This window comes from Notolepis coatsorum (assembly GCF_963971535.1).
Source record: "Notolepis coatsorum genome assembly, chromosome: 17".
Lineage (NCBI taxonomy): Eukaryota > Metazoa > Chordata > Actinopteri > Aulopiformes > Paralepididae > Notolepis > Notolepis coatsorum.
In genome coordinates, this window is record NC_140181.1 from 38232225 (window position 1) to 38254449 (window position 22225).

At 43.8% G+C, this 22225-nt stretch overlaps 1 protein-coding gene across 1 annotated transcript in view; it reads left to right on the forward strand.

Moving 5' to 3' along the window:
- Positions 1-11293: 11293 nt before the first annotated feature.
- Positions 11294-22225, forward strand: part of LOC311243491 (putative beta-lactamase-like 1) — a gene marked incomplete at its 3' end in the record, with an annotated part of 31361 nt that continues 20429 nt past the window's right edge. Inside the window, exons 1-2 of the mRNA XM_084332727.1 lie at positions 11294-11402; positions 21041-21147. Of these exons, the coding sequence (XP_084188853.1) occupies positions 11297-11402; positions 21041-21147 (213 nt within the window). The 5' untranslated portion in view covers positions 11294-11296. The remainder of the gene's footprint in view (positions 11403-21040; positions 21148-22225) is intronic.

Below are 22225 nucleotides of genomic sequence, written 5' to 3' on the forward strand. Positions count from 1 at the left end.
AACTACCTATAACACCCTAGCAACCGCCTAGAAACACCCTAGCAACCACCCATAACACCCTAGCAACCACCTAGAAACACCCTAGCAACCAAATCAAATCAAATCAAATTTATTTATAGGGCCCGACAACACACGTTAATGTCCCCATGGGCCGTACAGGTCTTCTTTAAACAAGTCAAGAAGACAACATAACAATAAGTCAAGAACAGAACAAGAACACCATAGGGTCCAAACATTTTTTAGATGAATGCAAATAAATGAAAGAATGCAAGCACTCCCAGACATACCCCACGCGAAGGTAAGGAAAAACTCACTAAAACCTAACAATAGGGAAAAAAAGCTCCACAGGCAATGTGGAGGAGAGAAACCTTAGAAGGGCCGTTCAAGGGGGGATCTCCCTTCTTAGATGTCGGTGATAGTAGTGTTGCAGACGGACAGTTGGTAAGCATGCACTCATGTGTGTGGTGAAACACAGATGAGTGCATGCAATAGCAACTGTACATTTTGAAAAATTAAAGATAGAGCTAATAGCGATAGCAACTGAACATTTTGAAAGATTAAAGATAGAGTTGATAGCGGATCTATTTGAGGCACAGGGGCGGCGCAAGAGGGTCACGTCCTCCCCGTCTTAGTCACGGGACATTCAACACTCCGGTCGTTGCTCAGGGACAGCCGGAGACAGGGGGAAGGGGGGTGGCGCAGAGAGGGTCGCGAACTCCCCGACATCATCGCGGGACATCCGGCACTCCGGTCACCACTACGAGACCTCCGAAGACAGGGGGGCCACATATAACACCCTAGCAACCACCTAGAAACAACCTAGCAACCACTTATAACACCCTAGCAACCACCTAGAAACACCCTAGCAACCACCCATAACACCCTAGCAACCACCTAGAAACACCCTAGCAACCACATATAACACCCTAGCAACCACCTAGAAACACCCTAGCAACCACATATAACACCCTAGCAACCACCTAGAAACACCCTAGCAACCACTTATAACACCCTAGCAACCACCTAGAAACACCCTAGCAACCACATATAACACCCTAGCAACCACCTAGAAACACCCTAGCAACCACTTATAACACCCTAGCAACCACCTAGAAACACCCTAGCAACCACATATAACACCCTAGCAACCACCTAGAAACACCCTAGCAACCACTTATAACACCCTAGCAACCACCTAGAAACACCCTAGCAACCACATATAACACCCTAGCAACCACCTAGAAACACCCTAGCAACCACATATAACACCCTAGCAACCACCTAGAAACACCCTAGCAACCACATATAACACCCTAGCAACCACCTAGAAACACCCTAGCAACCACTTATAACACCCTAGCAACCACCTAGAAACACCCTAGCAACCACATATAACACCCTAGCAACCACCTAGAAACACCCTAGCAACCACATATAACACCCTAGCAACCACCTAGAAACACCCTAGCAACTACCTATAACACCCTAGCAACCACCTAGAAACACCCTAGCAACCACATATAACACCATAGCAACCACCTAGAAACACCCTAGCAACCAGCTATAACACCCTAGCAACCACCTATAACAACCTAGAAACCACCTATAACACCTTAGCAACCACCTAGAAACACCCTAGCAACCACCTATACCACCCTAGCAACCACCTAGAAATACCCTAGCAACCACCTAGAAACACTCTAGCAACCACCTAGAAATACCCTAGCAACCACCTAGAAACACCCTAGCAACCACCTATAACACCCTAGCAACCACCTAGAAACACCATAGCAACCCTGTGGGGGGCCTGTGCAGGGGCCTGTGGAGGGGCCTGTTGAGGGGTCTGTGCGGGGGCCTGTGGGGGGGCCTGTGGGGGGCCTGTGGGGGGGTCTGTGCGGGGGCCTGTGGGGGGGCCTGTGGGGGGTCTGTGCGGGGGCCTGTGGGGGGCCTGTGGGGGGGCCTGTGCAGGGGCCTGTGGGGGGGCCTGTGGGGGGGGCCTGTGGGGGGGCCTGTGGAGGGGCCTGTGGAGGGGTCTGTGCGGGGGCCTGTGGGGGAGCCTGTGGGGGGCCTGTGGGGGGGGTCTGTGCGGGGGCCTGTGGCGGGGTCTGTGCGGGGGCCTGTGGGGGGTCTGTGCAGGGGCCTGTGGGGGGGGTCTGTGTGGGGGCCTGTGGAGGGGCCTGTGGGGGGGCCTGTGGAGGGGCCTGTGCATCACGTCGTCGGGCGGGGTCAGGCCACAGGACCTCGTTGACATCGCAGGCTATGTTTTCCCAGGCAGCGGGGGAAGAAAGCTCTGGCATGCCGGCTGTTTGGCACTTTCAGCAAACTGTGCATTCTAAACTGGCCTATATAGGTGTTGTCACATCATTGGCAGGTGTCTTCAATTTTGAGTCATTGTGTTTAAGCAATGAGGTTGTGCATTCTAAACTGGCCAATATGGATGTTGTCACATTATTTGCAGGTGTCTTCAATTTTGAGTCACCGTGTTTAAGCAATGACACCCGTGCTTTCATTGTGTTCAACTTTTGATGATTGAGTCTACCATTTTGCATCGTGTGAGCAAAATGTGTTCAGTGAATGAGAATGTGTTGTGCAACGTGTGTTTTAGCAAGTGCGGAAGTGTTTAGAGTAAGTGCGAATGTGTTTAGAGTTCTGCAACGTGTGTTTTGGCAAATGCCAATGTGTTCAGAGTTTTGTAAAATCTGAGATTGAGGTGTCCTGGGGGCCTGATTTATTAAATGTGTTTAGGCAACAGGTCATTGTGCTCAGAGATCTAGAAATTGTGCTTTAGCAATCGAGAAAAACTGTAAGGGGATGCAGACCAGAGAAAGACTTTCGTCTTGTTTTGTATAAAATTACAATATTTTATTGTGAAATAAGAATAATATAATGTGATATGTTGATATGCTATTGTGAGATTACAACATCTGATGTGATATTACAGAGAAAGACTTTCGTCTTGTTTTTTTATAAAATTACAATATTTTATTGTGAAATAATAAATAAATTATGTGAAATATTCATATGCTACTGTGAGATTACAACATCTGATGTGATATTACAGAGGATTTTGATTGCGGTATTTTATTGTGAAATAAGAATAATATAATGTGATATGTTGATATGCTATTGTGAGATTACAACATCTGATGTGATATTACAGAGGATTTTGATTGCGGTATTTTATTGTGAAATAAGAATAATATAATGTGAAATCAAAGGATACTGTCTTTTTTACATGTATTTGTTGGGATATTACAGGAGGCCTTAATTACAATATGTTACTGTAAGATAATACTGTTAAATGTTGTGAAATGCTGGTTAATTTTTACAGTGAACAGCTGATGGTGAGTGATAGAAGATTACACAGATATACAGGGAGTTTACCCAGTATGGCTTTGTAAATAAAATAAATATACCAATGCTGCTGTCTCCTTTTTTTTTTTATCCACTTTTTCTCCCATTTTCTATATATTTTCTCCCATCCCAATTTCGTAACATCCAATTCAACCCTCCCCTGTCACGAACGCTGTTTCTTGCCTCCCACAAGCCGGCTGCAATGTGGACTAAGTCATACATACAGATGAAGCTTTTAGTATTCCTGGGCGCTTTGCCGCGACGCGCGCACGGTTATATCACGTCGTTTTAATTAATTGGGAACCCAGGGTGCTGTTCTGTTTTATGCCGCCAGGAGGCGCAAAGTCGCCCGGCGCGGCGGCGGTCTATTGATTATTGACTTCCTCATTCAACACTGTGTATCCGCGTCTGTGATTTGCCTAAACGTTATTATTTTGGTAACGTCTTATTTCTGACTACAGTACAGTATGTATTACTATCTATTACTACCTACTATGGGCCAGCCGTGTATAGGTGTAACAGAGTTATAATAGTTCAATGGTTGTGATGGCGGAGTTACAGTAGCGACGCGTCACGTTCCTTTGCATATCGTTTTATTTACTACTACCTACACTATGCTGCTATGTCTACTATCTACTACTACTTTGTATCACAAACAGTACTGTATTTGCAAAACTCCGGTACTTGAGGTAACAGCAGTCGCATCTTTTCACCTGCGCAGCTCGATCTCTCAGTGGCGAGGAGTAACGCGTGGGAGGCTCACGCTGCCCCCGACACTTCCTGATTCTACTGCGCAGGCGCACCAACCGACCTGTAGGAGTCGCTGTCCACAACGCCCGATCCCCACCCATCAGTTTCCCACCCCCTAATACGGCCAATGTGTATTAGTACGGACGACCAGCTAAACTGAAAGCAAATGTGGAGCGCTGGGCTCGAACAGGCAAGCCCAGCGTCTCCAGATTTCGTGGCGAGGGCCTTGCCCACTACGCCACGTAGCCGCCCCCAATGCTGCTGTCTCCTTATGCTTAATAAAGACCAGGAAACCAAATCATAAAGTACACAGTGATGTCAGACTACTGCTTGACCTTACTCCTAGAACCCACCTCACCCCTGCCCACTTTGACAACCTAGGATGGCTTAGAGTAGACGACAGAGTACAGCGACTTGCAATGGGCCTGGTCTACAAGATACACTACACAACTAAGGTACCCTTGTACATGTCAAAATACTTCCCAAAGGTCAGTGAATACCATGACCACAACACCAGAGGGAGCTCCACAAATCATGTTAAACCCAGATTCGGCTCAAACAAGGGACTAAACACGTTTCGCAATTATGCCACATTAATGTGGAACGCCCTACCCACAGCTGTAAAGGAATGTGAATCACTACCCACTTTCAAAACCCCTCTCAAAGAACACCTACGGGAGACTGCATTTCGAAACTGGCCCCTGTAAATGTCCAAACCCCCCCCCCCCCCCCCCCAATGTACAGTTTCCTCCCCCTCAAATGTATTTATTCTTTTAGAAACTCTGTCTGTAAGTAAACAGTACTGCATATTTGTATATCTTGTATGTCTGTATGTCGTGTATGTTATAAATGTTATGATGAATTGAAAATGGGGGACCCTGATGATGTAAACAAGACGAAAGTCTTTCTCTGGTCTGCATCCCCTTAACAATTGTGTGTATTGAGCCGTACTGTATTGTACCCATTCTGCAATCTGTTAATACAATTTTCAATCAATCAATCCCATTACAGACCTGCAGAGTGCATACAGGTGTTTAGCAATAAATTCACAACGGTAATGTCACTGCCCACATCCAGCCACACACACACACACACACACACACACACACACACGCACACGCACACGCACACTCACTCACTCACTCACTCACTCACTCACTCACTCACTCACTCACTCACTCACTCACTCACTCACTCACTCACTCACTCACTCACTCACTCACTCACTCACTCAACCACCCACTCACTCACTCACTCACTCACTCACTCACTCACTCACTCACTCACTCACTCACTCACTCACTCACTCACTCACTCACTCACTCACTCACAATATCGAGCGAAGAGGATGCAGTAGTGGTCGGAGAGTGGGAATGGGATAGGGTGAGGATTGGATATGGGTAGGGTAGGGAGGCAGAGCAGACAAGGTCGAGTGTGTAGCCTTTGTTGTGGGTGGGGAAGTTGGTGCTGGGTGAGGCTAAAACAGTCAAGGAGGGAGAGGAAGTCAGGTGTAAGGTTTGAGTTAGGTTGGTCAACATGGATGTTAAAGTCACCAGTGAGTAGGAGGCGGTGGAGAGAGTGGAGGCTATGGTCAGGAGATCGGAAAAATTCTGTTAGGAAATAATGTTAAAGTTAGATGTTATATGTAGGGTTGCAATTAACTGTCTAACTGAACATAACTGCTTCCATTGATTGTATATAACTGTTTCCACTGGAGGGCGCTATAGGCGGAGCTTTTACTGTTACTACCAGGTAGAGAGTATAAGAGCTCATGTCGACTCCCTCTTCTTCCTCTCCACACATCTGCCTCTCACGGAGAGGAGACCACATGTACTGCTGTGCTATGATCCACTGGAAATAATAAACCATGCCGATTAAGGGCTCAAGGTAGAAACCATGTCTCTTGACCACATTATTGTCGCCCCATAGCCTGATTCTGTCAACAAAGACGGGTGGGGCTTTGGAGGGCGGTAGAGAAGTAGTGCAGTGGTAGAGTTGGGGAGGGAAAAGGCAAGGTATTCGAAGGATGACATGGGAGGGAGATAGATAGGGAGTGTTTGTGAAAAACGGCAAGACCCCCCCTTCGGCCAGAGAGGCGGGGCTTGGCAATGCAACTGTAGTTTGGGGGGGTAGCTTGGTTGAGGGAGTAAAAGTCCAGGGGCTGTTGCCAGGTTTCAGTGAGGAGGAGTAGGTCAAGGTTGTTGTCCAGTATTAGATCAGAGATCAGAGGTGAATTAGATATCAACAAGCTTTATCCTGTTAAGCTGTAGCCCTATTTTCAGAAATTTCACCTAAAGGTACATGCCTAAGTAAATGGAAGATTGATCCACTTCTACAAGGTAATTTGCATGTTCTAGGAACATCTAGGGACCTGGGGGTATGTATTCCCAGTGTCAGAAATAGTGTGTCTGTTACTAGGCTTGAGTAAATTGTAATGAAAAAAAGGAGAATATAGATGATGATATTTTTTTGCATCTGTGTCGGTGAATAACACTATGTTACAATTAATAATCTTTATTTATATAGCACCTTTCATACACGGAGTGCAGCTCAAAGTGCTTAACAGAGCAAAGAAATAAAAACACAACATTTTACAATAAAGCAAAAAAAAAGTAAGGAAAAGAAAAGCAGGATTTTAAGACCAGCAAAACATGATTAAGAAAATAGCTAAAAAGCATAAATGACAACAGGCATTTTAAAATCAGCTAAAAGCAAGAGTATAAAAATATGTCTTGAGCTGTGCTTTAAAGCTATCCACAGAGGCTGCCTGTTTTATATGTAGTGGGAGATTATTCCACGCCGTCGGCCCATAGAAACAAAAGGCTGCTTCGCCATATTTTTTATATTTCATTGTAGGCACTTTGAGCAGGTCCGCACTAGAGGACCTGAGGGGGCGGTTTGGAACATATCTATGTAAGCAGTCGCAGAGATAAGATGGTGCCAGACCATTAAGAGCTTTAAAAACAAGCAGGAGAATTTTAAAATCAATCCTAAAGACAACCGGGAGCCAATGCAGTGAAGCTAAAACTGGAGTAATATGTTCCCTCATCTTAGTTCTAGTTAAAATTCTGGCTGCCGAATTTTGGACAAGTTGTAATCTGTCAGTCGTTTTCTTTGGAAGGCCAGAATAAAGTGCATTACAATAATCAAGCCGAGAGAAAACAAAAGCGTGGATTAGCGTTTTTGCATCATCCAGGGACACATAGGCTCTAATTCGTGCAATATTTCTAAGATGAAAGAAGGCAATCTTCGTGACATGATTAATGTGTGTATTAAAATTCAATTCAGAATCAATAATAACCCCCAGGTTCTTTACTGCAGTGTTATTTTCTACGTTCAGGTTACCCAGTCTACTTTTTATCAGTTCTCTCTGCTCACTAGACCCCACTATGAGAACTTCTGTCTTATCCTCATTTAGCTTGAGAAAATTCTCACTCATCCAGCCTTTTATGCTGGACAAACAGGTCAACAACGGGTCTAGAGCACAGGGCTCGTCTGGAGCTACGGAGAGGTAAAGCTGGGTATCATCAGCATATAAATGGAAGTTAACTCTATGATTGGTAATAAGTCCACCCAGCGGCAGTATATACAGGGAGAACAATAAAGGGCCAAGAATGGATCCCTGCGGGATACCAGAACAGATGGTGTGTTTGTCGGAATCATAATTCGCTAGATTGACAGAGTAGCTTCTACCTGTTAAGTAGGAATGAAACCAGGACAAGGCCGTGCCTGACAGACCTATCCAATACTCGAGGCGGTGCATTAGAATTGTGTGGTCAATTGTGTCAAACGCAGCCGTTAAATCTAGGAGTAGGAGAACGGATACCTCTTTATTGTCCGCAGACACCCTAAGGTCGTTAATTACCTTTACAAGTGCTGTCTCAGTGCTATGGCCCCTCCGGAAACCAGATTGGAATTTGTTATGGACCCTATTTTTCTGTAAAAACGCATCCAGTTGATAAAAAATTGTCTTTTCTAAGACCTTGCCCAAAAAAGGGAGATTAGAGATAGGTCTATAGTTACTCAACACAGAGGGATCAAGGTTGTGTTTCTTTAGTAAGGGCCTAACTACAGCCATTTTTAGTGAGTCTGGAAAGATGCCTGATTTGAGAGAGCTGTGAGAGAGGATATCTCCAACCACACTGTCTAAAACCTCTTTGAGGATGGGGGTGGGAATGGCATCCAAAGAACAGGAGGATGATGACATTTGCGATATGGTTTTGCGGAGTTCCTTTTCATCAATTTCACAGAACGATGCTAGACTTCCCCTGGAGCGATTTATCCTGTTGCATATAGCACTACTAGCGGCATTTGTAGTTTGAGAGTTTGTGCTAAGAGCATCACTCACAATACTAGCACGAATGTTAAGAATTGTATTATCAAAAAAGGATGCAAACTCATTACACTTATCTTTAGTGGCAGCGAGCGACTGCTTGTAGGACTGGGGGGGATTTAAAAGACATTCAATGGTGGAAAATAAAACTCATTAATAATGCCTGAGAAATACGCATGGCTTTGTTGAGCAAATGAATAAAGGGAAGATGAGTAAGGCCCTGTTTAGACGGAAACGCTAGCAGGTGAATCCGCAAAAATATTTTTTCGGATGTGCCTTTTGTTTATACGGCAACAGCGTTTTCACGGGGAGAAACCGCAAAAAAGTGAGACCACCTTCCTGGGTGGAATTCCTAGAAACGATAAACCTTTGCGCTATCATCTAAACTGTCAAACCGCATAAACCTATGACGAAAGGGTTCTCAAGGCTCTTGTCGCACGTACTGCTTACATCACAGGCATTCGCCAGTAGCCTAGAAGCGTAAAAAAAACATGTCTGATTCTATCCATGGCGATCACCTGAAGGCTACATTGGCAGTACTTTTAAATACACAAGAATCTGTCCCGCGGCTATCGCAACTATTAGTGACTGGAGCCACTATCTGTGAGTGACTCTGCTTTGGTCCAATCACATTCCCCCACCCACAGTCTGCGAATCAGAGGCAGAGTAGGGCGGGTCTTCACAGCACGTCATGTGACATATGCGCCAATCGTGTGACAGCGGGGCTCCGTCGTCTCGAGTCGTTACAGCCTCGTCTGCACGCTGAATTCCATCCCAAAACACTAGTCTAAACGCAACATTAAAAGTGAGACCGCAAGTCGACTTTTGCGGTTTCTGTTCAGACTCTCTCCGTCTAAACATGGCCTAAACAGAAGGATTTGTAGATACAGTAATAAATGATAATCGATTTTAATTATAAATTCATATTTGACCTTGAACTTGACCTTGACCTTATTATGGCCAAATCATACATCTATGGATAGGGAAAAGGCTCCTCTTTCCAATGGCAGGGTTAAATCAGGATTTAGTCATTTCCTCACGGTTTTACGATAAAAGAGATATAATTAGCATTTTTCCGATAAATTCGTATTTTCGGTCAATCTTACAAAACATCGGTAAAAATTTAAATATACACTTTGACTGCTGTTTTGATGGGGTTATGGTCTTTACTCTTGGCTAAATTATTTTTTTAAATAAAAACAAAACCTCTTAACATCCAAGGGCCCACTGTGGGCCCTCATGAGGACGATTCGCGACGCGCCACTTTGCTGACCTCTAGCGGGTGTGCATTTCTTTTAATACAATATATAGATAGAATTATAGCCCTATTTGTTGCCTGTCGATTGCCCTTTCAGGTGACAAAATCGGTTCAGCGGTTCTCGAGTTACATGCCGATATGTGAGGCGTGCACCAAAGTACACATTACCACCCCCGACCTCCGGGGGCTCTAGCTCCGTCAATCATTTGCCGATCTCGAAAAATGTTGGACAGGGTTGTGGCCAATGAGTGTGGCTTTCCAATGGTACCCCATGATATGATAATTGGGGATCTAATACGGTCTCTATTGATCGATTTATGATAAAGAAAAGCAGGGTACCCCAATTGGGGGACCTACAGGCTTAACAGGTTTATACAACTGTTAAACTTGTTCCAGTAATGATCTACAGAATAATTGGTGTCAATGGACCTAAGGTTCAGGAAGAGATGTTAAAAATATTCAAAATGGTAAAAAATCCAATATGGCGGACTTTGGGTCAAATTCGTAGAGTGAGGACAGATGGATGTCTATACCAAGTTTAGTGTAAATCTGTAGAGTGAGGATAGATGGAGATACATGTATGGTAATTGGCCTCCTTCTATGAATGTTGTCTGACAAACATCTCTCTATACAATCCGGTTGATCACAGCCCACCCTGACTACGTCTGTAGTATAATTAAGAGAAACTAAGAGGAGGTTAAGTGATAGCATGCATGGAATAAAAACCCCCACCCCGGCCGGTGTGAGATGATTTGATTGCTGAGGATGATGCCGTTCCCTCCTACAAACCTACAGTATACTTGCCTGCCGGCTCTTTGTGGTTGAGTCTCTCACCGCCGCAGATTATGATGTCACAGGCCTGTGGAACGGGAATAGAATCTCCTCTATCCAGGGATCATGGTGGTGAGGATTATGTGTGTGTGTGTGTGTGTGTGTGTGTGTGTGTGTGTGTGTGTGTGTGTGTGTGTGTGTGTGTGTGTGTGTGTGTGTGTGTGTGTGTGTGTGTGTGTGTGTGTGTGTGTGTGTAGGTGACGGCGGGCGTCCACCGAATGCTCAGGAAGCCCAGCTCAGCTCTGAGCTCCGGACATCCCCATGGCATCTCCCCAACGCAGACTTTGCCGTAACTAAAATGAGGATCTCCATTCTGAGGAGGTTTGTTCTGAAGACAAGGCGATCGAAGATGCGAGATGCCGTTCTACAAAAGCTGTTCTCCTCATTCCTTAGGTGAGCCTGTTTCGGTGCCATGTATGTAATCTTTACTCCCAACTACTAGAGTCAACAGGTCTCAGTTTAAGAAAGTACTTTCATGATGATAATGTTTCATGTGAATTTGCTTATATATAACTTATAAGAGGTATGCTTGCAAATTAATGATCAACTGGGAATGTTTAGCTGGGCACAATTTTATAGCAGACTGAAAAACACATCTACAAATGTGGTTACAATGTTATCTGTTGAGTGAATGAAGGCTAGCCTCGGTTGTCCTCTTCACTATAATATGCTCTCATTCTTTGATACTATCACCAATGTTACTGACATTTTCCCATGCATATTCTATTTTCCAGTCTGCCCTAACTTGTGAAAACAACCAAACCAGCAAGATGAAGGTTAAGTGGGCCAAACTGGGCATGGTAATCTTCTTTCTTCTGTCTTGTGTCATGAGTGGCTGCTTCATATGGCAGTACCGCATGCCAAAGCTGGAAATGGGTAAGTTGCATAATTTCTTAATACAACATTTACCTTCTAAACACAGATTCCCTTAAGAAACATGCTTAATTGTTCCAACAACTCACTTTTGCAAAATATCTCACTATGAGGTCCTGTTGTTATTCTACATTGTCCCGTTTTACAGGAAGTGATGCATTACTTGTGAACGCACTGTTAGATTTCCTCCAAACATAATACTATATGTTTGCCTTAGCAAGGGGGTCCGTGAAGTTCTGAGTCAGCTGTCCTCATGGTGGCGCTATTCTCATAAAACTAAAAACATGAATTACTCATCAATGGCTTGCCCCGATCATGATGTTATTTGATGTTGATATCGATGTTGTTACTTTGTGATGTCCTAGCGTTGTGACACGTAAAACTATATGACCACCATTTACATTCATCTTTTGTTCCATACTCCTCCTATATGCTGTTCACATGATCCATCTAGTGACCATTTCAAGGAAGTTTGGTAGCACTTTATAATAACACCCTGTTATAATACATTTATATGGTATTTGTAGATAATGAACTAATCATGAACAAACCATTATATACATTCATAAATTATTATTAAATCATTTATAACTATAATTATTTGTATAACATTTACAGATTAGTTCTACATTATTTATAACTCATTATCAACATTGTTTGTACTTGATTTGTTCATCATTAAATAATGTTGTTTAATGTGTAGTAGTAACACATTTGTAGATGCTTTGAAAAATAGATATGAAAAAACGACTATACTGTATCTCCATTTATTTTTCATGTTCAACAAATGATTTGTTAAGACATTCATAAAACAATCTATAAATCATTTGCAGATGCTATTGTGTGCCCTAATCTGAACTGAAGCCTATTCATCATTAACAAATGTCTAATACAGTTAATTATTTGTTTACTTTTTCATCACATGTTACAAATGTTGTAGACAGCTTTCGGATACACCCTTCTTTGTGACATCAAACAGTGACAGAATTAGGACTAAAGATAAATGCAATTTTATTAACATATAAAATACATGTGCATGACATAGTGTAACATGGGGGGGAACTAGGACCCAGGAGTACCCTGGCCAGGTATTGAAGAGTATATCTAGAGAGGAAAGTCTTGGTCTTGACTTGGACTTGATACACTCTGGTCTTGGTCTTGACTTGGACTTGATACACTCTGGTCTTGGTCTTGACTCAGACTTGATACACTCTGGTCTTGGTCTTGACTCAGACTTGATACACTCTGGCCTTGGTCTTGACTCAGACTTGATACACTCTGGTCTTGGTCTTGACTCAGACTTGATACTCTCTGGACTTGGTCTTGACTTGGACTTGATACTCTCTGGACTTGGTCTTGACTTGGACTTGATACTCTCTGGACTTGGTCTTGACTTGGACTTGATACACTCTGGACTTGGTCTTGACTTGGTCTCGGTTTAGGTTGTCTCTCGACTCTCGACTATGTCATATTGTCGAAAAAGGGCGAAAGGGTTAAAACAAGTAACAGAGCTGTACTGTTGCTTTGGTCGGCATCATTCATGAATGTGAACATGGGAGTTTCACTGGACCTGAGTGTAATACGTAATGCATAATGTTTGTATTTAATGATCTTACCATACAATGGAAACGTATGGCTTCCTGGTTGAGAACTCCCTAAGGGTAAGAGAGAGTAGGAAGAGTATTGAGAGTAGAATAAATGCATTGTGGGGTTTGGTCTTTTCATAGGCTATGTTGACTATTTAGATTAGATTCAAATGTATTGTCATTATACAGCACAAGTACAGTACGGAAATAAGTTTCGCTACATTTGGAGTGCAAGTGTAACAGCAAAGTGCAATAGCAAGTGATTAAACTGGTTTATATATAAATGAGTACTACTAAGTAATAATGCAATTTGTTTCGTATTTTTATTTTATTTAACCAGGCAGGTCAGTTAAGAACAAATTCTTATTTTCAATGACGGCTTGGCGAGAGGACAAAAGGTCCCCTCAAAGGGTAACAGTCAAAGGGGACAACAAAAATTTAAATTTAAATAAATAGAAAAGAGACAGATGGTACATACATCACAGAGGTAAGGGAAATAATTAAAACACACATCAAACAACCCAATCAAATTACAAAGGGGCATACACGAAGCAGAACAGTTAAAATGCTGGGTGACAGGTGTGTGTACTGTAAACAACTCTGCGATAGAGTCTGTGAGGGGGATCAATTTGTCCATCTTCAAAGTATTTAGCATTTTGTTCAAACTGCTGGGAGCAGCAAGTTGGAAGGAGGATTGTCCGAAGGAAGTGTTAACACGGGGAACATCTAGCGAAATATGGTGAATGAATGAATTAATGAATGATGAATGAAAACTTTATTTAACAGATTGCAGAATGGGTACAATACAGTACAGCTCAATACACACAATTGTTAAGGGGATGCAGACCTGAGAAAGACGTTTGTCTTGTTTCCATCAGGGTCCCCCATTTTCAATTCATATAGACATTTATGACATACACAACATACATGACATTTATGGCATAGGGACATATAGGTATTTAGTACTGATACATTTGTGACTTAAACGTTATATAAATATTGAGTACTGTTACCCCTAGATCCTGACAGAGTATATACATATGATGGGGAGGGGGTGGGTGGGTGGGAGAGAAATATACGTACGGCGGGGAGGGAATATATACATGCGGTGGGGAGGAGACTGTCTATTAGGAGGTGGTGGGGGTTTTGGGCATTTACGGTGGCCAGTTTCGAATTGCAGCCTCCCGTAGGTGCTCTTTAAGAGCGGTTTTGAATGTGGGTAGGGATTCACATTCCTTTACAGCTTTGGATAGGGCGTTCCACATTGATGTGGCATAATTGCGAAACGTGTTTAGTCCCTTGTTTGAGCCGAATCTGGGTTTAACATGATTTGTTGAGCTTCCTCTGGTGTAGTGGTTGTGGTATTCACTGACCTTTGGGAAGTATTTTGACATGTACATGGGTACCTTAGTCGTATAGTGTATCTTGTAGACCAGGCCCATTGCAAGTTGCTGTACTCTGTCGTCTACTCTAAGCCATCCTAGGTTGTCAAAGTGGGCAGGGGTGAGGTGGGTTCTGGGGGTAAGGTCAAGTAGTAGTCTGACCAGTTTGTTTTGTGATGTTTGTAATTTTGTTTTAAGCGCCTTTGAGGTGCTTTGGTACCATGAGGTGCACGCATAGTCGTAGTACCCTTGAATGAGTGCTCCTGCCAGAGTCTTCAAGGTATTCTGGTTTACCAGAGAGGAGATCCGGTACAAGAATCTAGTTCGTTGGTTGACTTTTTTTTATTACATTGGATGCCATTTTGTCACAGGAAAGATTTGCCTCTAGGATGGAACCCATGTAGGTAATTTTGTCTTTCCTTGTGACAATATTGTCACCCACTGCAACTGAGAAGCCGTCGGTCTTGCTGAGTTTGTTATTTGAACCGAAGAGAATGGACTCTGTTTTGCCCATGTGTAATGATAGTTTGTTATCAGCGAGCCATATGCAGATTTTGCCTAGTTCCGAGCTGAGGGTTTTTTCAACCTGCAACTTGTTCTTGTCAGAGACCAGCAGGGCTGAGTCGTCCGCAAACAGGAACAAGTTGCAGTCACAGGCTGACGACATGTCATTTGCATAAATTAGGAAGAGTAGCGGTCCTAGTATGCTTCCTTGTGGAACACCACAGCTCACTGTGAGGGGGGGGGATAGAGTACCGTTTACCTCTACCATCTGTTCTCTCCCCTCCAGATAGGATTGCATCCAGCTCACTGATAAACTATCAAAACCAATTGTTTTTAGCTTGTCAATCAGAATGGAGTGATTGACAGTGTCGAAGGCCTTTTGTAGGTCCAGCATGACCATGCCGCAGTATTTGCCCGCGTCCACCTCTTGTTTGATGTGGTCGTTCAAATAGAGGAGGCATGTGTCAGTGGAGTGGGACGTTCTGAAGCCAGATTGGAATTCGTAGATTAGATTTTTTTCCGCCAGGTACTTTTCGACCTGTTCGTAGACTATTTTCTCCATGACTTTCGAGATGGAGGTAAGAATAGAAACAGGGCGGTAGTTGCCTGGGTCTAATTTGCTGCCCTTTTTGTGCAGAGGGGTCACTCTCGCAATTTTGAAGTCCTTGGGGACGTGTCCCTGTTTTATAGAGAGGTTTATTATGTGTGTGATGACTGGGGTGATGGCGGCTGCTGAGTCTCTGAGGAATTTGGAGGGGATGTTGTCATGGCCAGTGGCCTTGTTAGGTTGGAGGGCGCTACATTTTTTGAGTACCTCATCGGTTGTTACCATTTCAAGTTTGAAGTCGTATTTGTGGACTCCTAGGTTTTTGTAGTATGCTACTATGTGTTCTCGTGTTATAGGGATGTAAAACAGATGTATGTATAGTATTATTATGTACTGTGATACAGGTATAAAAAAGGAAAAAAACGAAACACTATGGTAATAAGTTATACTGGCCAGTGGTATAACTATACAGTAGGTAAGGGATACGTATAGATATAGATATAGTATATATAGGTATGTAAAAAGGATTATATGCAGGTATATTAAGACAGATGTGTGTGTATATATATACATATATATTATAGTAAATACAAATATCTAAATATATATATACACGGTATATACAGCATTATTGTACATGCTATCATACAGAATTATATAGGTAGACTATAGTTTGAGGTACTGTAGGTAGTTATGATTACAGTGTAAGTTCAGTAGGCAGGTATAAATTGAGTAGAGGCAACAGAGACAATAAGGATAATGACACCGGCCTTATCCTTTGAAAACGGAACCCCTTTTGGACATTTGGCTTCCTTAGCTTCTTTGGCTTAATTGCTCATTTGTAGGGGCTGTGGTAGGATTACACAAAGCTGGACATAGTAACAGCAGGATTACCAGCCCTCTCTAAAGAGGCTTTAACCCCCAGAGGGAGATAGGTGGACCTGGGTGGCAGTGGGCATTCCTGAATGACGCTAGGGAGCCCTGGCAGCGGAGAGAGAGAGTCTGCTGGCAGTGATGCTCTTACTTACTAGAAGTCCTTGTTTGGCTCCAAAGCACAATGTTCCAAAGACAGTTTAGGGCAAGCCTATTCAACTAGCAGCCTGTGGGCCAGATACAGTCCTTTTTCATTTGTCTATGGCCCACAAGAGGCCGCCTGCTAATCTGGCCTGTTAGATATCTTTCCTATTGCTTTGTATGGACTGGCTGCCGTCTGTAATTGATTTCAATGATGACACCATAAAAGTGAAAGAAAAGAGATGCATTATTCCATGTAGTAATATATCTGCACATTGGGTGCCGTTCACGTAGATCTACGTTTCTGTGGCCCGACCGTTGAGTGCCAGAAACGTAGTTCTACGTTTCTGTTTCGTTATTTCTTTTATTCGCTATTGCCATTCATAATCCATCGAGGCACCTTGTGCATGCTGTCCTGAATGTGTCTGAGATCGCAAACGGCAAATACCGCCGCCTAGCGCCTTGCGGCCGCTATTGCACTCCATTTGAAGCGATGTGGTTTGTTTTCGTGGCCGAGCTGCGGCGTGTGGGCGGGCTCTAAACACTCCGGCAAGACAAGCGTCCACGACAGTTCTCTCGACGAGGGTCCCCGCCCGCCAGATCATCTGCAATGCTGGATAACGTTGGACAAACGATCGCGATTAAAATTTGGAATGGCGATCAGATAATTGGATTATTCTTTTTGCAGTACATCAGATACAAGGTAAGGACTATATGTTACCAATCTTGCGTTGATCTGATGATTTTTTCGCCGTGATTGCAGCGTGTGTCTGTAATGTGATGTGTAATGTATGCCGTTGGTGGCACTCGAAGCATAGAACCCCCCCCCCCCCCACACACACACACCCTTTCGTGGATGCACGAGGAAACATAATACCAATAATCTAGTGTTGATTTCAGATCGATTTAATAATCAAGCGAGAAATGGCACGATAAATAGTGAAAGGCAGATAAGGGCTGTTTTGGCTGCGTTCCCTGGGATTACACAGAATCGCTCTGGAACTATGCTCGTATTCACCACGGTATAAAACGGAAACGAATTGATGAAAAAATTATCTGTTTTTTGCATGTTGACCGGAAGAAACTCACTGACAATCGACGGCGTTATTAGATCCATAGCTATAATATTTAATATAGGTTTAGCACTGCAAAACACCAGCATTTATCTCATTGAACAGAGCGTTGGCACTAAAGGCCCACAGTGCCCCCTGCTGAATGGCACTTGATGTGTTAAGAACATACTGTAAGAGTTATTTGTAGCCATTCAATTAAAATATTTACTATTTGGCCCACTTGCTGTTGAATAGTCCTGGTTTAGGTACAATACCTATCTGTTTATATTTCACCTGTTGTGCGTAGCAATGGATGATAATAGTACAACAAGAACAAGAACAAGAACAAGAAGAACAAGAAGAACAAGAAGAACAAGAAGAACTAGAAGAACAAGAAGAACAACAACAACAACAACAACAACAACAACAACGTCCACTTCCACAGCCTCAAGATAATCAAAGAGGTGGCATATTTTGATAACAATCCCACAGGTTAGGATTGTTGTATGGATATTCTTTATGCACAGGCCTCGTTTTCAATGTGGATTCAAAATCAATTTAGTGCAACAGTTGGTAACTTAGTCCAGTTCACATCGAGGACCCCAGAATTGAATACACATCAACCCGTGCCCGCCTCCCCTTTGATTAGAGTTTGTCGAATCAAGAACCTCCATCTGAGAATACTTTGTTGTTCGATATGATTTAGTCCAGAATTCCTATATAAGTCTATAATGTATAGGTGACAGAGTAGAGAGTGAAACCAATCAAAATAGTAACTCTTACACAGTATATTCTCTCTTTGGGCCCTAACCCTAACCCTAACCTCTAACCTCTAACCTCTAAGGCTATCTTCACACTACAGGCAAAAGTGGCCCAAATCTGATTTCTTTGCTCATACAGTGTGTGACTCAGATCAGAGTTTTTCTTTCATAACAGTGTGAACAGTACAAATCACATGGAATCTGTTCTTTTCTATTCTGATTTGGGCCACTTTCATATGTGGTCCTAAATCAGATAGAGGTTTTATTGCAATGTGACCTCAGTCATATCAGAATTCATGCGACTTTTACGTCACTCTAGATTGACTCTTTGCTGGCGGGAGTCACTTTGTGAATACAAACATGGAGGACAGCTGTGATGGAGTTGGTCAGTGGAGGGACAGCAAAACACGAGGAGACATACAGTGTTTAAAAGCATATTGAAAGAAAGAAAGTCTCTCTTTCACCTCCTCCTCACCCCATTATCATCTCCCCACAAATTAGCTGGCCTTCACTGCACATCAACTTATAAATGAAACCATAAACTGTGACTTCAGTGTCTTCCATGTTTACGTCCATCTTCATTATTGTTCATTTGCGCATGCAGGTCAGTTCAGGAGCGTAAATATTATATATATTAGCCACATTTTAAAACAAGATGTGAAGAGCCAAACAATAAATTAGCAATACATCAGAATTGAGCACTTAAGCCATTGCCCTGTTTTTGCCCTGGAACCTCCTCCAGGACTCCTGGGTCCCCCACACCGAGAACTACTGACTTTTCAACCATTTCAGGCCATTTCAATACTGGAATTCACTATATCTGTCTTCCTAGCCATATACATCAGACCGGCACATCCAGGTACTTTGTGTTAGGGTAGCGTTTAACTGGAGCCCAAGAGCAGAACACAGGGAGAGGAGAATGGAGCAGTTTAGGTTGTTTAATCCAATAGGTACCATGCAGACAGGGTTATAGTGAATACAGGAATGTTCGACAGGTGCGAGCAGGAGCACTCCTCGTGCTCCACAGAAACGTCCTGGCGGGTGGTGTCTCGTGAGACAGCGTAGGCCGGCGGCAGATGATCCTGGATTCCTGGGCACAGGGAGACAGGGGTTAGAGCAAGGCAGGGAAACAGACAGAGCAGCAGGTAGGTTACATCCTCGTACCTAGGTAGGTGTAGCAACACTCGGACAGTGAGTGGCAGGAACCGCAGGGCTCATATCAGAGCTGGTCTCTGACGAGTCTCAGGTGTGCAGATAGGACTTGGCTGACAGCATGTGGAAACAGCGACAGGAAGCTGCCCATATAAGGGCATGGAAGCAGGGGGAGAGAGAGAGGCTGATTGATTGATTGATTGATTGAAAAATTTATTAACAGATTGCAGAATGGGTACAGTACAGTACAGCTCAATACATACAATTGTTAAGGGGATGCAGACCAGAGAAAGACTTTCGTCTTGTTTCCACCAGGGTCCCCCATTTTCAATTCATCATAACATATATGACACACACGACATACAGATAGACAGTACTGCTACATCTATACATTTATGACATACCAGATTTGCAAATACAGTACTGTTTGTGATACAAAAAGTGTCCAGAAAAAGAGTGTATATACATTTGACGTAGAAACTGTACATTGGAGGAGGTTGGGTAGGTGGGGTGGGGTTGGGTGGGTGGGTGGGCTGTACATTGGAGGGGGGGGGGGGGGGGGGGTCGGTAGGGGGGGGTGGGGGACACTGTACACTGTACATTGGAATACTGACAAAGCCATACTTGGTCATTTACTGTACAACTGGGTTAGGACATTTGTAGGGGCCAGTTTCGAATTGCAGTCTCCCGTAGGTGTTCTTTGAGAGTGTTTTTGAAAGTGGGTAGTGATTCACATTCCTTTACAGCTTTGGGTAGGTCGTTCCACATTGATGTGGCATAATTGCGAAACGTGTTTAGTCCCTTGTTTGAGCCGAATCTGGGTTTAACATGATTTGTGGAGCTCCCTCTGGTGTTGTGATCGTGGTATTCACTGACCTTTGGGAAGTATTTTGACATGTACATGGGTACCTTGGTCGTGTAGTGTATCTTGTAGACCAGGCCCATTGCAAGTTGCTGTACTCTGTCGTCTACTCTAAGCCATCCACGGCTCTGGCCGTGATTGTAACTACTTTTGGGGGAAACACAGACACTGTACCTATTGACCGCCATTGTATTTGGCCTGTATAACAATGTTGGCAGGACACGTACATTGTTTGAAACATTTGTTTTGTTAGTGCATCAAGCAATTACTCCAACAGCATTCACAATTTCACACCATTGTGAAAAGTTAGGTTTGATCTGTTTCCAGGCTCCTTCAGTCTCTATGGTATTTCCCCAGTCAGCTGCAGGATATGTCCTCATTTCCCTACCTGGACATTTAATATCACACTTATGAATATCCAAGTGACTTAAAACTAAGAGGTAATGATTATTTCTGGGCCTTGTTAGTCTTTGGCATGATTTATATCCCTGTGTTTTGTCCTAAAGTTGTAGTTTATGATCAAACACCATCTAATCCGTTTATTCCATGGCGATCAAAATATAGATGTGGTGATCAAAATTCAGTGCAGGTGACGTATTGTCGGTCTGATGTAACCCTAGTTTCAAAAGGGTAGGAAGAAAAACAAGACAATGACTATAGCTATAAACCCTATCTTATCTCCTTGGTTGTTCTACCATGATTGATAGTCTTCCTGTGCCGACGCATAATAATGTGTGATACAGTATATCATCGTCGCCTTCCTCTTTCTGTCTCCATGCAGAAGTGGTTGTAAAGGCAGAGGTCAGAGAGGAGAAGATGTGCCCTCGCTTCCCTGAACCTGTGCCTCTGCAGCATCCCATCGCCATCCTCAAGGAGGCGCTAGAACAGGTCAGTCTACACTTGGGGAGCGGAGGTCTTAGAACAGGTCAGTCTACACTTGGGGAGCGGAGGTCTTAGAACAGGTCAGTCTACACTTGGGGAGCGGGGGTCTTAGAACAGGTCAGTCTTTACATGTGGAACGAAGGCCTTAGAACAGGTCAGTCTACACTTGGGGAGCGGGGGTCTTAGAACAGGTCAGTCTTTACATGTGGAACGAAGGCCTTAGAACAGGTCAGTCTACACTTGGGGAGCGGAGGTCTTAGAACAGGTCAGTCTACACTTGGGGAGCGGAGGTCTTAGAACAGGTCAGTCTACACTTGGGGAGCGGAGGTCTTAGAACAGGTCAGTCTACACTTGGGGAGCGGAGGTCTTAGAACAGGTCAGTCTACACTTGGGGAGCGGAGGTCTTAGAACAGGTCAGTCTACACTTGGGGAGCGGAGGTCTTAGAACAGGTCAGTCTACACTTGGGGAGCGGAGGTCTTAGAACAGGTCAGTCTACACTTGGGGAGCGGAGGTCTTAGAACAGGTCAGTCTACACTTGGGGAGCGGAGGTCTTAGAACAGGTCAGTCTACACTTGGGGAGCGGAGGTCTTAGAACAGGTCAGTCTACACTTGGGGAGCGGAGGTCTTAGAACAGGTCAGTCTACACTTGGGGAGCGGAGGTCTTAGAACAGGTCAGTCTACACTTGGGGAGCGGAGGTCTTAGAACAGGTCAGTCTACACTTGGGGAGCGGAGGTCTTAGAACAGGTCAGTCTACACTTGGGGAGCGGAGGTCTTAGAACAGGTCAGTCTACACTTGGGGAGCGGAGGTCTTAGAACAGGTCAGTCTACACTTGGGGAGCGGAGGTCTTAGAACAGGTCAGTCTACACTTGGGAAGCGGAGGTCTTAGAACAGGTCAGTCTACTACACTTGGGGAGTGGAGGTCTTAGAACAGGTCAGTCTTTACATGTGGAACGAAGGCCTTAGAACAGGTCAGTCTCTGCTTGGGGAACGAAGGTCTTAGAACAGGTCAGTCTACTACACTTGGGGAGTGGAGGTCTTAGAACAGGTCAGTCTTTACATGTGGAACGAAGGCCTTAGAACA